We start from the raw sequence: 12,750 nt of genomic DNA on the forward strand, positions 1-12,750 counted from the left end.
ATTTTGAACCAAACCGCCAAATATATCGATACATATCTTGTTTTCATTATCGAAGTTGATTACCCTATGCTTACAACTTCAGGATGTTATGCTTGTTTTGCGTTGTACGATCGTACAATCATACATAACCTTTTCAATCTTCGTTACGTATCAAAGACAGCTGTCAAAACGATAGTTATGTCGGAAGAAAATTTGTCGAGTTCAGAAAATGACGGGAAAGATGTTGCAACGCTATCAGAATTATTCGACAAAGCGTTTGAGCTATTTAATAATATCAATAAAACAGACGAACCTACCAACAGTTCCAAAGTTCAGGTACTAATTGTCAACAATTATGTATAATTCTGTTTAGGATCTTCTCTTTGCTCTCCCTAAATTGCGTTTCTCCAAATTTTGATCGAAAATACAGTTGTTCATAAAAATCCTGCACTTGAATTAAATATCACAAATTTTTAAATGTGCACAAACAGTTTATATTTTTTCTACATACATACATACATAATACATGTTTTTTATCTCTTTTTGCTATATGCCAGTCTGATATCAAACGTACCATGAATATGTTAGAACAAGCTACAAGACTAGTTTCTATAGTCGATATGTTTAGCCAAAATGAAAGTTTCGAAGAAGTGGCTACGGAAAACATCAAATATTTTTTACTGCCAGCGTTCCTCGGTACACTCGCTACAAAAATTTGTAATACAGATGACCGAATGCACGTCGTTAACGTAGCTGAAATTTATTTCGTGGATTTTTTGAAACGCGTTAAGACTTATGGTTTGACCAACATCGAAGTGCCCGATATTAATCCGGAGCGTGAGAAAGAAAGCGTATCCGAGAGAGTTCGAACGAATGCTGAATTAATTACCGAAATGGTAAGTCTATTCTAGGTTTGCAGGTCTCTGAAGATCATTACTGTTAAAATATTCTTCATAGTGATACATCTACTACATGCATATGTATTATATTTGTAGGTAAATCGACGAAACACGAAACTACAGAGATTCAAAGAGCAAAAAGAGTTGGAATCGCGTTTGGAAATTTTGAAGAAAAGTTTGTCCAATCCAAACATAGATGATGAGGTTAAAAGAGAATATTTCGTAATGCTTATCAAATTATATGTAAATTTGACAATAGAAGAACTGAACTCGTTAGCAGCCGAAAAGCCAATTTTGGAACATATGAAAAACATGGGAAAATCTGGAACTATGTCTACCCAGATTTCGCAAAAACGCAAACCAGCTGCTCCAAAACTGCAACCAATTATTATCACTCGAGATGAAGTAGAGAAAAAGGTGTTTGGAGTTGGTTATCCTAGTTTACCTGTTCTTACTGTTCAAGAATTTTATGATCAACGAGTGAAAGAAGGAGAGTAAGTAGAAAGTACATCAATGTACATCAATGCTTTTAACTAATTAAGATTTAACAAATATTTCAATGTATTTTATCTTAGCTGGCCCGATCCTTCACAACAGCATCAAACAAATTCAAAATGCTTGCAAGATTTAGTAAACAGACAAGGAATGGATAATGAAGAAGATGATATCAAAAAAGAAGAAATGATTGAAGCTGATGATCCAGAAACCTTGAGACAATTACGTGCCATGGATGAATATAAAGATACACACAGAAGAGGATGGGGCAACCGTGCTAATAGGAGTTGAACATGAAAAAATTCTATTATATTATATATGTGTATGTATGTATGTGTATATATATGTATATATATATATATATATATATACCTTTGATCTTCTATGTAACATCATATTGGTACCATTTGCATTAAGAGATGATAAAGATGGTATACTGTTTAAAGTAATATTACGATCCGTTACGTAATAATAATTTAAAATAAAAGAATTATGCGTTTTTAGAAAAATCCCTATTTTATTTTGTTTTTCATTTTTCCATGTATCTTCGCTAGACATTTTTTTTTTTTTTTTAAACAAGAATCACACGCACCTCGTAGATACGATTCGCGACAATTTGCGATTGTCATAAACTAGTATTCTTTAACTAGTTATAATTAAAAAGTCAATGTTACAGACAAGTAAGTAAATGGTTAATCGTGATTGGGAATTGGCAAGAGCGAAAGTAAGGTTTGAATGTTTGAAGCATTGACTAATGGCAGGATAGACATGATAATATATGAGCGTGACATTATACATATATTCTGGCATGGATAAACACTCAAGTGACATGAAAATGGTAAGAGTGTTTTCTATAATACTTGGTAGATAAAACAATTTCCTATTGAGATTCTACTTTTGTAATTGTATTCTCAAAAATGTGAATTTGCATCAATATCTAGAGTCTAATCGTGATTATTTATTTCTACATTCACCAATTTACATTATGATGAAATTCATATTCTAATATTTTCGCAAAAACAACATTCTACAAAGTAAATTTTATAGAATATCTTGCAGTTATAGTAGAATGTGCCAGCTTCTGTATGATTATCTTTTCCCAATAGTTATCAAAATAGTTTTTTTTGGAGATATCCCTTTCATTCACATATACATAATTACTTTTATAAAAATGCTTCTGTGGTATTATATCTATAGTATTACTGTTGTTAATATACTATATATGTAAAGTTATTACAATTTAAGAATTCATGTAATGCCTTCAAAAAATGAATCAGATAAAGTCAATGACAATTTACTTCAATTCTCAGCTATTAATAAAGAAGATTTTCCTAGATAAAGATTTTTGGTTATCATATTTCTTAAAATTTGTAATCTCATTAGTATCGGTGATATTCTTTATGAAAAAACATAAAAACTGTTTAAAACTTGAGTTGAACATTAGGAATAAATTGCTTTTTCTATGTTCATTACAGAAAAGCTGTTTTGAGAGCAGAAACAATATCCAAGATACTACAAGCAGCCAGTAACAACAAACAAGCAATGATCTTCTTAGAAATCATTATATAATACAAATAAAAAATGAGATTGTTAATTGTAAAATAATTATACAAAATGTATTTAAAAAGAGTTTCAATAAATCAGAATAGTTTAACAGCATTTTACAATCTTGTTATTTATATTTTTCACTATCCGAAATCCCAAAAAGCAAAAAATTAAATTGGGAAATAATTCGGATCACCCAAGACGGTTCCGAAAAATTCCAGGAATATGATGTTATTTCCAGGAATCGTAAAAATAGTGCCAACTCCTATGCTGTCATGTTCTCCCGATACGAAATCTTCGAAAGTTTTAGTCGAAAGTTCAAAAATTTAAGTAAAATTTAAGCAAATTCCTAGAATATGACGTCCAGAATTCCTTAAATATGACATAATTTCCAAAAATCGCCGGATTCGTGCCACTTCCTACGACGTCATGTTCTCCTGATACAAATACAAAAAGCGGTCATTTCCAATAACAGCGGAAATTTTAGAAAACGACCCATTCACCGCGAATTACGCTAACTTAATGGTGAACAAGGCTATTTTTCGAGATTCGAATTTTAGAGCTTTGTTTTAAAGTTCCTCCACCTTACTTCTCGTTAAAGGATTAGGATTGGCCATTCTACCATAGCTGGGCAGGCGATGAAATGATTAAACTGTATTAAATTAACTTTAATTAAACGTTCATTGAAATAATTCAGTAATTTACAGTGTACAAATTATATAAATTGTATAAATTCTATTACGAATATTAATATAACTTAATAATAATATAACTTAACTCTGTGAGTTTCATGATATTCTTAACCATTAGTAATTGATTCAACTCTACTTAAAAATAATTAATACGCGGAAAAATACATTAGTCTAAATGTGTATACATAATGATGTAAGTCTTGTTATACTTTTATAATGAAATTCTTATAAATTACGTTTACAAATCTGTTTACAATCCGTCCTAAAGCTATATATGTGTATATATAGATATTTACATAAGTGGGATGGAAGAAAAATCAAAGTCGGATGGAGAGTTGTCTAGTATCAGGCGCGTTGTATGCTAGATCGTCCAAGCAGAAAGTCTGGAAACCCAGATTCGTAACAATTGAAAACTTACTTCCACTTAATTCGCATGCCACAAATTTTGTATTTTGAAAGTTGTATTTGAAATTGTGTTTGGGAGAAAATTAAAAAACATCGCTTAGAACAGCTATGTTTGACTCAACAGTTTCTGCTAATGAAATTCGCACGTTACAAAACCTTCTCGTCTAGCATTGCTTGTATTGTTTATTTCTGCCGTATACTATCGCTATCTTCGTATAACAATAGATATATATCTGTCCTTATTGCACAGTATCGCTTCCTTTATCTAATGTGTGTATATATTCGTGTCCTTATCGCACAATTTTGCGCTCTTTGTCTACGAACAAACCATGTGCTGACATCTGTTGAAGGCGGAAGGAACAGCGATTTGGAGCATGTGAGGACAGATGGCATCGCGTGGTTTGTCCGTAGGTAAGAATACAAAATGTGCGACAAATCATGTGCTGCCATCTACTAAAGGCGGAAGGAACAGCGACTTGGGGCATGTGAGGACAGATGGCATTACGTGGTTTGTCCATTGGTAAGAATACATGCGCGACAAATCATGTGCTGCCATCTATTAAAGGCGGAAGGAACAGCGACTTGGGGCATGTGAGGACAGATGGCATTACGTGATTTGTCCGTAGGACAAAGAACGCAAGATTACACGGCAAGGACTGATTATACGAACGGTCCTAGACAAAGAGGTTAGTAGTATGCAACAAGGACAGATGCATATCTTGTGCTCAAAGAGAGCAGTAGTATGCGACATAGGCAAATATATAAACCAATTGTATCTTTTAAGCTCTCCTTTTACGATCTTATCATCCTAATTAGCCCCTGAGTACTCCCTTTAAATGTAAACGGCGTGAATGAAGGTTCGTAAACTTTTCTCAATAGACGAAGATCGTTAAACAATTTCAGATTTTCGATAACACCGAATAAATTTATTTCTTATGAATATTGTTAAAAAAAATTACAATACTCCTATATTTAATTTATTATACTCTAAGACAAGTGAAGCTAATATCTTCTCGGTGTGTTACAGTGCAGCGATTTACCACTCTTTTTTGAATCGCCACTAAAGTCTGCTTTCGACTAATTCCGTATGGTGTCGCCAATATTGCACGACGTTCTATTTCTGATTCGACGACAATTCTGATTCACCCATTGCCTGTTACGAGAAGGCAACTCGCTCGCGAATTTGGAAAGATTCTTCTTATGCTTAATTCTTCTAATAGATTAGCATCTACAGTTTGTAGATTTTTACGAAGTCATTTTGGATTTTACAAAGCGCAAATTGAATTTGAGATTTTAGTCTACTTCTATATTCTAAGTTCCTTTTAGTTCCAAATAACAAAACTGAGTTACTTCTGTAAGTAGTAAAAAAGGAAATATAGTGACTTTAATAAAATAAATGCATGGTTTGTATAACAAAGCAAAGGTTTAACGACAAAAATAATAATAAATATCGTATATAAGATTATAAACGAGTATATGGTAAAAAGATTAGGATTATAAATATTTTAAGTTTGATGTCATGAAGTAGAAGCAGATGAAAATGGAACTAAAACTAAAGGAACCACATCGAATATTAGATCTATCTTGTATTTAGTCAATGGTTTAAAGTATCGGAAAACTAGATGGCGTGAACGGTTAGATGCATGGGTGGCGCAGGTGTCAGCACGAAAACAGCAATGGTGTAGGTGTGAATCAGTGTGTAAGTATACGAGTGGGAATCGTATGCGTCAGCAACAGGTTGTCAAGTTGTGAGAACACGTTTTCGCGTTTTCTATTTTCAACGTAAGTTAAATTCGGAAAAGCGGGAATTATGCAAAGGCGCGAAAATTTGTTGGTTAAAGTTTCGAGATAAACTCGTTATGTCGAGTTCAGAGTGACGATTCGAATAGGATTTTATTAACGAGATGGTTGTGATTCAAAGGCATACACTGAATGTATTTGTTCTTGGAAGTAGCAAATAATCTCTTCATGCACGAACTACTTATTTAGTTGTAAACAAATTTCTTAGCACGATCAAACGCTAATGAGTTGTTTCTTCCTTTGTATGGTTTCTGTCGAGGATTCATGCAACCACGTCAACCACTGTCAATTTAGGCTTTATTTATGGAATAAGATGATCGTGCAAGCAACGATAGGACATTCACGGATCACGTCTACTCGCAAATGTACGTATTTCATTCATAAGTCTCTTACTACGCGTGCTTTCGCGCAAAATTTTCCATCATAGACAAAGGTTAGAGACAATAACATTTACATGTTTCGAAATCTTTGTCCGTAGTTCCATTTTTCATGGAACATGCGTATGTTTGCACTTCCCTTATCTGGATCTCGATAGACAAATACGTATACTTTGCATAACGTAAGAATCTATTATTTAATTTTTGTTTATTCGTATTTCGTGCCATTTTCTTTCAACATGGATTGTTTGAAAGTGTCAGCGATACTTCCTCGAGGCAATGTATATGTTAATTTGATTTGTGTCCTACTTTGAAAAGCAGATTATAAACTTCTTAAAAAAATGTCACGATCCGAACTGTTGTAAACGAAATTACGTATCGTATCGACGTATAAAGTTTTTGAACGGTCATCTTTACAAATTTATCGACGATTATGGTTATTATGATTCGAAACTTTGTAAATTATCGTACGATGGTCAAAGTCTGAACGTCTTGTTATTTTTTCAGACACCTGGGGGAACAATTTTTAAATAGCAGATTGATAAAAGTAAATATTCTTCAAAGCATACGTAACAAAACTTTAAAAAACATGGAGAGAGCACAGACAACCACGTATATAGGAGGTGACAACCACCTTTTAGAGTATTGGGAAGAATATCAAAAAATGATGGAAGAAACCAAACTATTGGATGATTACCTCGAAGAGGAATATCCACGTAACTATGATGGTATGTAGTCTTCTATTGTCATTCATATTTATAATTGGTAATAACAATTATCGTAACAAAGAATGTAAATTGGCTTTCAAAGATGGCGAAGAGGAAGCTGAATGGTTACGTACAGCCGGTTTAGGACAGTTGACGGAAGCATGGAAGGCTGGAAGAGAAGTACTGCCAGACGAATTGGGCGCAGCATTACGTCCGTTATCGCGAGCACAAGCTGAAGCAGTGAGACGTCGCGTTAAGTCGCTCAATCATACGGTGAAACAGCGTTTTAATCAACGACAACGTGTTCGTAAACCGGATATTAGAGATGTCTTTAAAGATATAGAGGTGCGAATTATAAAATGTATATATATACATAGAAATTTATAAATTGTAAAAGGGAACAGCTAAAGATCAATTATTTTTTGTTAACGGTTCGTCGTTAGGCATCTAGTACTGGAACGAGATCGCGTAGTGCCACACCCGATTCTTTAGATTCCGTAACAGGTGTAACGCCAGAGAATGCTTCGCCTCCGTCACTGGCAACGGTTACCATTGATGATGCCCATCATACAAGGTAAGACCTGTTTGTTATGCTTTTCCATGCCCGTAATCACTCGTACACGTCTTAATAGTATTTTACTTTTTAAGTACTGTCACCGTACCAAACTTTGTATCGGTTTTTCATCAATTACCAAAAGAGACGGTACGTAGAACACCGAGCGCGCCATCGTCGGCGGTAGACACGGCGATAACATCGGGATCGGTGTTTCCTTTCGGACATGTCTCTTCAAGTGGATGGGCCGGATATTCGTTACGAGGAGACGTTGCTAACGATTCAGGTATTTGACGTTGCAACGACACTTTTCCTAATTCTCTTTTACGTAATCATAGAATCACAAGGGCACATTACGTTCATTTATAGAAGGAATTCAGCTGACAAGCTACCAGAGATTGGGAACGATACACGCGTCGAAACCCAGTATACAAAGACGAAGCGAAAGCGATCCTAGCGAAGTAGCAAATGCGACAGACTTGGGCGACGCTATCGAGAACACTCCAACGGATACTACGTTGAGGTGTGTTTCTAGGTTTTTAGGTCGCAAAATTTTAGTTGAAATATCGTCTCGACTGATAACGTGATTTGGATTACGTATGAAATTTTAGAAGAAATTCGGGCAATCACGCAACGGTAACCCGAAGTCATAGCAATCTGTATGGATTAACAAGACCAGTGGACGAACGTTTGATTACTCATCCGTTGAATCGAACATCCTCTCACGGACACTTGAGTTTCGAAGAAATGTGTAGAACGAACGATGTAAACTCGGAAATCTGGAAGTCGGAAGATCTTGCTTTGGCCGACGACGTACAGAATCGGCTGGGAGTAGAAACGCTTACGCAGCGAGATTTGACCAGGTTACGACCATTACTGTGGCTTGAACTTACCGCGGTATTCGATAAATATAATCTACCATTGAAAAAACGGAAACCGAATAAGCGTCGGACGAAAGGTTCGCATCGATGCTAGTAAACTTCTCAACCAAAAAGTAAGACTCGATGTTATAATTACTGAACACCGTTATATTCGTAGCTGGAAACTTGTTCGGGGTTTCGTTGTCGACTCTTTTACTTCGAGACAGTCAATTATCGTCCGAGGAGAGTAATATTCCATTGGTATTTCAAAAGGTTCTTAACGAATTAACAAGGCGAGGCATAAAAGAGGAAGGTATTCTTCGCGTTGGTGGACACAAGCAAAAAGTACATTTTCAACAAATCGAAATTATCAACGAACATCGATATGCCAAATACATACGTATGGAATAAATGACACTATCATTGTTTCGTTCAGGTCGAATCGATGTGCAGACAGTTGGAAATGGATTTTTATTGCAAGCCGAAAGAAATGGACAAGTTGTTTAAATGCATGTCGTGCCACGATTTGTCGGCAGTTTTGAAAAAGTTGTTGCGTGACCTGCCACAGCCGCTGCTTACCGTAGAGCTTATCGACGCTTTCTACCAAAGTCACGGTAAGTTACGAACGTGTTAAGCTTAAGACGTTTTCTACTTTCGGTTGCGCTCTCGTTTCATTCGATGCGCTAGATTTCGAAGAACGTGCGCACTCTTCGACGCGTCAGTTTCTCTTTTCTGCGATAAATTTTATTAAATAAAAATTGTTGTTTTTATTCTCGTATGCGCAGGAGTGAAGGATCACCAGGAGTTGTCGCACGCATTGAACTTGCTTGTACTATTGCTGCCGATAGAGAACCGGTGTACTCTGAAGGCGTTGGTTAAATTTTTCGAATTGATCGTGGAAAATCAAGCGTCGAACAAAATGTCGATCCACAACGTAGCGATGATAGTAGCACCGTCTTTGTTTCCACCGCGATACGTTCATCCGCGTGATCGTACCGATTTGACCGCTCAGCTTAATATGGCTGCCATATGCTGTCAGGTAACGGAAGTTCTTCTCGTTAACGGGAACAAACTGTGGTATATACCGAACGAACTTTTGAATCAGTTACACAGACATTCCGAGGAAGAAAGATATCGAAAGTATAGAAAAAAGTTTTATTGATGTTTGTAAGATTCGAAGGAGGGGAAAAAAGGAGGATAAGATAACAAAAGAGAGGGGCTTGTCCGTTTCGCTTTAATAAGTTAATCGATGGACGAATGATTTCTGAGAGGTCATTGCCGACAGTTTGGTTGATCGCATTAGAACTCTTAGAGCCGAGCGACACAACCCTTAGCTCATAATGCCATCGCAATAGCACGGAATTACATAGTTTGCTAGTCGGCGATTAACTTTCAACGTATCTCTGTACGCGATGATAATTCGCAACTGATCGTTCGTTCGAGATGCGATTAGTTTTATCGATTTTCACTCGTTTCAAGGTGCAATAGGAAGAGATTCTATAGGATATCTTTGGATAACGTTCGTAAGACGAACATACAATTCGGAAAGAGAAAAGCTCGTTGCCGCGATAAAGTTTCGTCTCCGATCAATCGACCGTACGTTTCGAAGTTGAACGTGCCTGCGTGTTAGAAAGGCCATGTTATTCGTTCTGGTGCTACGTTAAACGGATATACGAGTTAAAAGGCGAATTGAGACGAAGCTACGAATAATTAACAAATTTACAGATTTATATGTCGTGTAACAAGGCGACTTTAAAAAAATATGCGCTGTACCGTGTGTGACTATTGTAATTTATTACTAACGATAGCGTGCGTGCGCGTTCGTGTGTGCGTGTGAAGATTTTGCAATTTATAGCACAGCTATGTGGTAATATCTAGTTTATTTTCTAACCTCATCTTCTCGTCATCTTTCCTTTTTACTTATAAACGCGTATCGATAATTTATCGTTACTCGTTTCGTAATATTGCTCGAAGCGAATGAACGAAACGAGAGGGAAGCGCGCAACGAATCGTCGCTGATTTTTGCTGAACGTTGACGCGTATCGTTTCGCCAATTCTGCCTTTCTTCCATCCTCTTTCATGCGCCATATTACTGTAAGCGATTGTACATATTACTCAACGTAAGATCGTTACATTTGTGTCAATAAAGTGCCAAAGAAAATAAACGACGATCGCAATTCTTTCATCCAGTGTTGGTTGCTTGTTGTGCATCTCCGTTTTTTCAGGAAGTAAATGAAAACGTTTCACGTTGTAAACGCTTTTTACGCAGTGACTTACGAAGGCGGGGGGAGGGGGGAGGGGAAGGGGGAAAGGAAAGGGAAGGAAAGAACGGAAAGAAAGGAGAAATAGGAGATCAGGTTGCGACGCGGTGACTAGATTTTTTTGACAGTTAGGAAGATACACGAACACGGTGGAACGAACGATCGAGTCAGCGCACAGACGCGATCACTTTTTCGAGGTCCACGTCACCGATAATAGGTGCGAAAAGATCGTTGGCTAGTTCCCGGGGGCAGGATCCTGTCAAGATGGGAAGCACGAGCATAAGTTTGGCCATCCTGGCCGACGATTCGGTTCTACCAGCAAGATGTCGAACCAGAGCGTCCACCGCGGTGTCCGTTGCTCGCGACGTCAAACGTATGCCGTTCGTCGTCTCGGCGATCTCTGAATTTCCAGGGGGAAGAGAAAAAGAGAAGCTTTAGAAAAGAGGAGAAAATACCGTCGGCACAGAATGTTGGAAAAAATGGTGCTGGTAGTCGGCGAACATCGTAGACTACCGAATCGTGCATCGTATCAGAAACGCATCGTATCGTGCGTAAAAATAATTGATTACCGGGTCGACAGAGGATCAAGGTTTCCAGAATCGAGAGCTCGACTCGATCGGGACGCAAATTAGAGATGGTGGCTCTTGCCGCGGATACAGCGCGATGGTGACGGTGCTCGGTGTTGTCACCGTGTCCGTCAGCCGAGAGGCTCGTTTTCGGAAAATTAGTCAAATCGACCGGCCAGATCGCAGCTCGCAGAACGAACGCCGCAGCCCATCCTCTTCGAAGAATCTTATTCTGCTCGTCGAAAGCGAGCATCGAGAACTCTCGATGCTGGCGAGCGGCTCGCACGGTCGCGAAGAATATCCGTGCCGCAACTTCGTATCGTATCGTGTCTCCTGGAAGCAATTGCGCCTCGTTAGCATCGCGCGTCCCCCTCCTACGATACTATCACCTTGCCCGTTTTTCTCTTTCGTTTTGTCTCTACCGTTTCTACCATGCGACCGTTCTACTCTGCGATTTCGTTTACCAGCCACAAGAATCGTAGGCACTCGAGGAGAATAGAGGATCCGTCTCATCGACGAGAAAGAGAGTCCGTTATCGACGTTAACGTCGGTCGCGTGATATCGCATCGTTGGGTTTGCAGCGACGGCCGTCTCCTTTGCGATTAGAATCGGTGCTACGATTCCTGGATCCAAAGACGATGAAAGAGATACCAACGACGGTGGCGGTGGCGGTGGCGGTGGCGGCGGCGGCGGTGGCGACGACGATGCACGAGAGAAATGACGCGCGACGGATGCGATCTTGTTTCGTACGCGCGGTCCTCTCTCTTCCTGAACGGCTGGACAAAAGACAAAAACGATCGTCCGGCGTTCTCTTTGTCCAAGGATCGACTGTTTATACAGTCGAGGTAAAAATAATGGTGGCGTCGCGTCCACACGTCGAGAAGAGGCTCGCGACACGCGCTTTGTTTGCATCTCGTTTCGCCGGCCCCGTACGTCGTACAGTGGTCGGCGTACTCGCGTTCGCGATCGAAGTCGATTCGATTATGCTTACCTGCCGTGTTCATGCCAACGGTAAAGCACTTGTTCAGGCGGCAATACGGACACCAATTGCGTCTCGCTTTGTCGACGAAGCACGCTCCGGTTCCGGCTGAAAAAAAAGGGACGGAATCGCGAGATCTGGTCTTCGTGATCGGCTGGAATTTCGAACGGTAGGAAAAGAGGAGAAATCTGGCGAACCTATGCAGGTGAATAGGGCGCCGCGACGCACCGACCGCTTGAAGAAACACGAACAACCGTCGCAACAGTAAACCCCGTAATGTTTCCCGTAAGATCGGTCGCCACAAACCTTGCAAGCAACCGGCGTCGGCAGCGTTCTCCCTGTGATCCGCGATAAGAAATGAAATCAGTGGATCTTCTCGATCGGCGAATCGTATGTCAAACACTTACCCATCTTTCTCCCGCGGAGAATCGCAGACAGCGCGAGATATTTGGAAGCGAAGAGAGAAGCAAAGACGCGAGAACAGGAATCGAAGAGCTCGGCGGGGTTCGTCCAGGAGGACGTCGAGGGTTGAACTGATCGCGCACACAGTGCAACGAGACGACGAGAGATCGTGAGAGTACGAGGGGCGCGCGAACGTCAGCCGGGTCGTCAGACCGCGAAAAGACAATATT

The 12,750-nt window shown here is 39.0% G+C and overlaps 3 protein-coding genes across 6 annotated transcripts; 2 read left to right on the plus strand and 1 right to left on the minus strand.

The window, feature by feature from the left end:
- Window positions 1-82: 82 nt before the first annotated feature.
- LOC126928816 (immunoglobulin-binding protein 1) lies at window positions 83-3,032 on the plus strand. Of its 2 annotated transcripts, XR_007716948.1 has the most exons (6): window positions 83-315; window positions 537-875; window positions 975-1,372; window positions 1,454-1,695; window positions 2,050-2,211; window positions 2,849-3,032. XR_007716948.1 is itself a non-coding variant. In XM_050744655.1 (5 exons), the coding sequence occupies exons 1-4, from the start codon at window positions 178-180 to the stop codon at window positions 1,662-1,664; spliced, it is 1,086 nt and encodes a 361-aa protein (XP_050600612.1). In that variant the 5' UTR covers window positions 83-177; the 3' UTR covers window positions 1,665-1,695; window positions 2,849-3,032. The 2 variants fall into 2 exon arrangements, 1 of the variants encoding a protein (XP_050600612.1); XM_050744655.1 differs by lacking the exon at window positions 2,050-2,211.
- A 2,622-nt stretch (window positions 3,033-5,654) lies between these two features.
- On the plus strand, window positions 5,655-10,477 carry LOC126928797 (rho GTPase-activating protein conundrum). 2 transcript variants are annotated; one of them, XM_050744598.1, is made up of 11 exons: window positions 5,655-5,714; window positions 6,110-6,180; window positions 6,700-6,920; window positions 7,003-7,244; window positions 7,343-7,473; window positions 7,548-7,738; window positions 7,822-7,975; window positions 8,064-8,410; window positions 8,491-8,657; window positions 8,749-8,926; window positions 9,098-10,477. In XM_050744598.1, the coding sequence occupies exons 3-11, from the start codon at window positions 6,782-6,784 to the stop codon at window positions 9,472-9,474; spliced, it is 1,926 nt and encodes a 641-aa protein (XP_050600555.1). In that variant the 5' UTR covers window positions 5,655-5,714; window positions 6,110-6,180; window positions 6,700-6,781; the 3' UTR covers window positions 9,475-10,477. The 2 variants fall into 2 exon arrangements, with proteins under 2 accessions (XP_050600555.1, XP_050600554.1); XM_050744597.1 differs by having other exon boundaries at window positions 5,698-5,797.
- Window positions 9,454-12,706, minus strand: LOC126928817 (photoreceptor-specific nuclear receptor). Of its 2 annotated transcripts, none has more exons than XM_050744658.1 (6): window positions 12,526-12,706; window positions 12,316-12,456; window positions 12,131-12,226; window positions 11,604-11,915; window positions 11,143-11,472; window positions 9,454-10,973 (listed from the first exon to the last, which is right to left on the minus strand). In XM_050744658.1, exons 1-6 carry the CDS (start codon window positions 12,527-12,529, stop codon window positions 10,741-10,743), a joined length of 1,116 nt encoding a protein of 371 aa, XP_050600615.1. In that variant the 5' UTR covers window positions 12,530-12,706; the 3' UTR covers window positions 9,454-10,740. The 2 variants fall into 2 exon arrangements, with proteins under 2 accessions (XP_050600615.1, XP_050600614.1); XM_050744657.1 differs by having other exon boundaries at window positions 11,562-11,915.
- Window positions 12,707-12,750: the final 44 nt, after the last annotated feature.

This window comes from Bombus affinis, chromosome 2 (genome assembly GCF_024516045.1).
Source record: "Bombus affinis isolate iyBomAffi1 chromosome 2, iyBomAffi1.2, whole genome shotgun sequence".
NCBI lineage: Eukaryota > Metazoa > Arthropoda > Insecta > Hymenoptera > Apidae > Bombus > Bombus affinis.

Coding starts and splice junctions, on each gene's coding strand:
- LOC126928797 (XM_050744598.1), top strand. CDS start 6,782: ATGGAGAGAGCACAGACAACCACGTATATAGGAGGTGACAACCACCTT. Junction 7,245..7,342: donor ATGTCTTTAAAGATATAGAG/GTGCGAATTATA, acceptor GTTCGTCGTTAG/GCATCTAGTACTGGAACGAG. Junction 8,658..8,748: donor TTGGTGGACACAAGCAAAAA/GTACATTTTCAA, acceptor TGTTTCGTTCAG/GTCGAATCGATGTGCAGACA.
- LOC126928816 (XM_050744655.1), top strand. CDS start 178: ATGTCGGAAGAAAATTTGTCGAGTTCAGAAAATGACGGGAAAGATGTT. Junction 316..536: donor CCAACAGTTCCAAAGTTCAG/GTACTAATTGTC, acceptor GCTATATGCCAG/TCTGATATCAAACGTACCAT. Junction 1,373..1,453: donor CAACGAGTGAAAGAAGGAGA/GTAAGTAGAAAG, acceptor ATTTTATCTTAG/CTGGCCCGATCCTTCACAAC.
- LOC126928817 (XM_050744657.1), bottom strand. Junction 12,227..12,315: donor CGCCCTATTCACCTGCATAG/GTTCGCCAGATT, acceptor CTTTTTTTTCAG/CCGGAACCGGAGCGTGCTTC. Junction 10,974..11,142: donor CTTGATCCTCTGTCGACCCG/GTAATCAATTAT, acceptor CTGGAAATTCAG/AGATCGCCGAGACGACGAAC.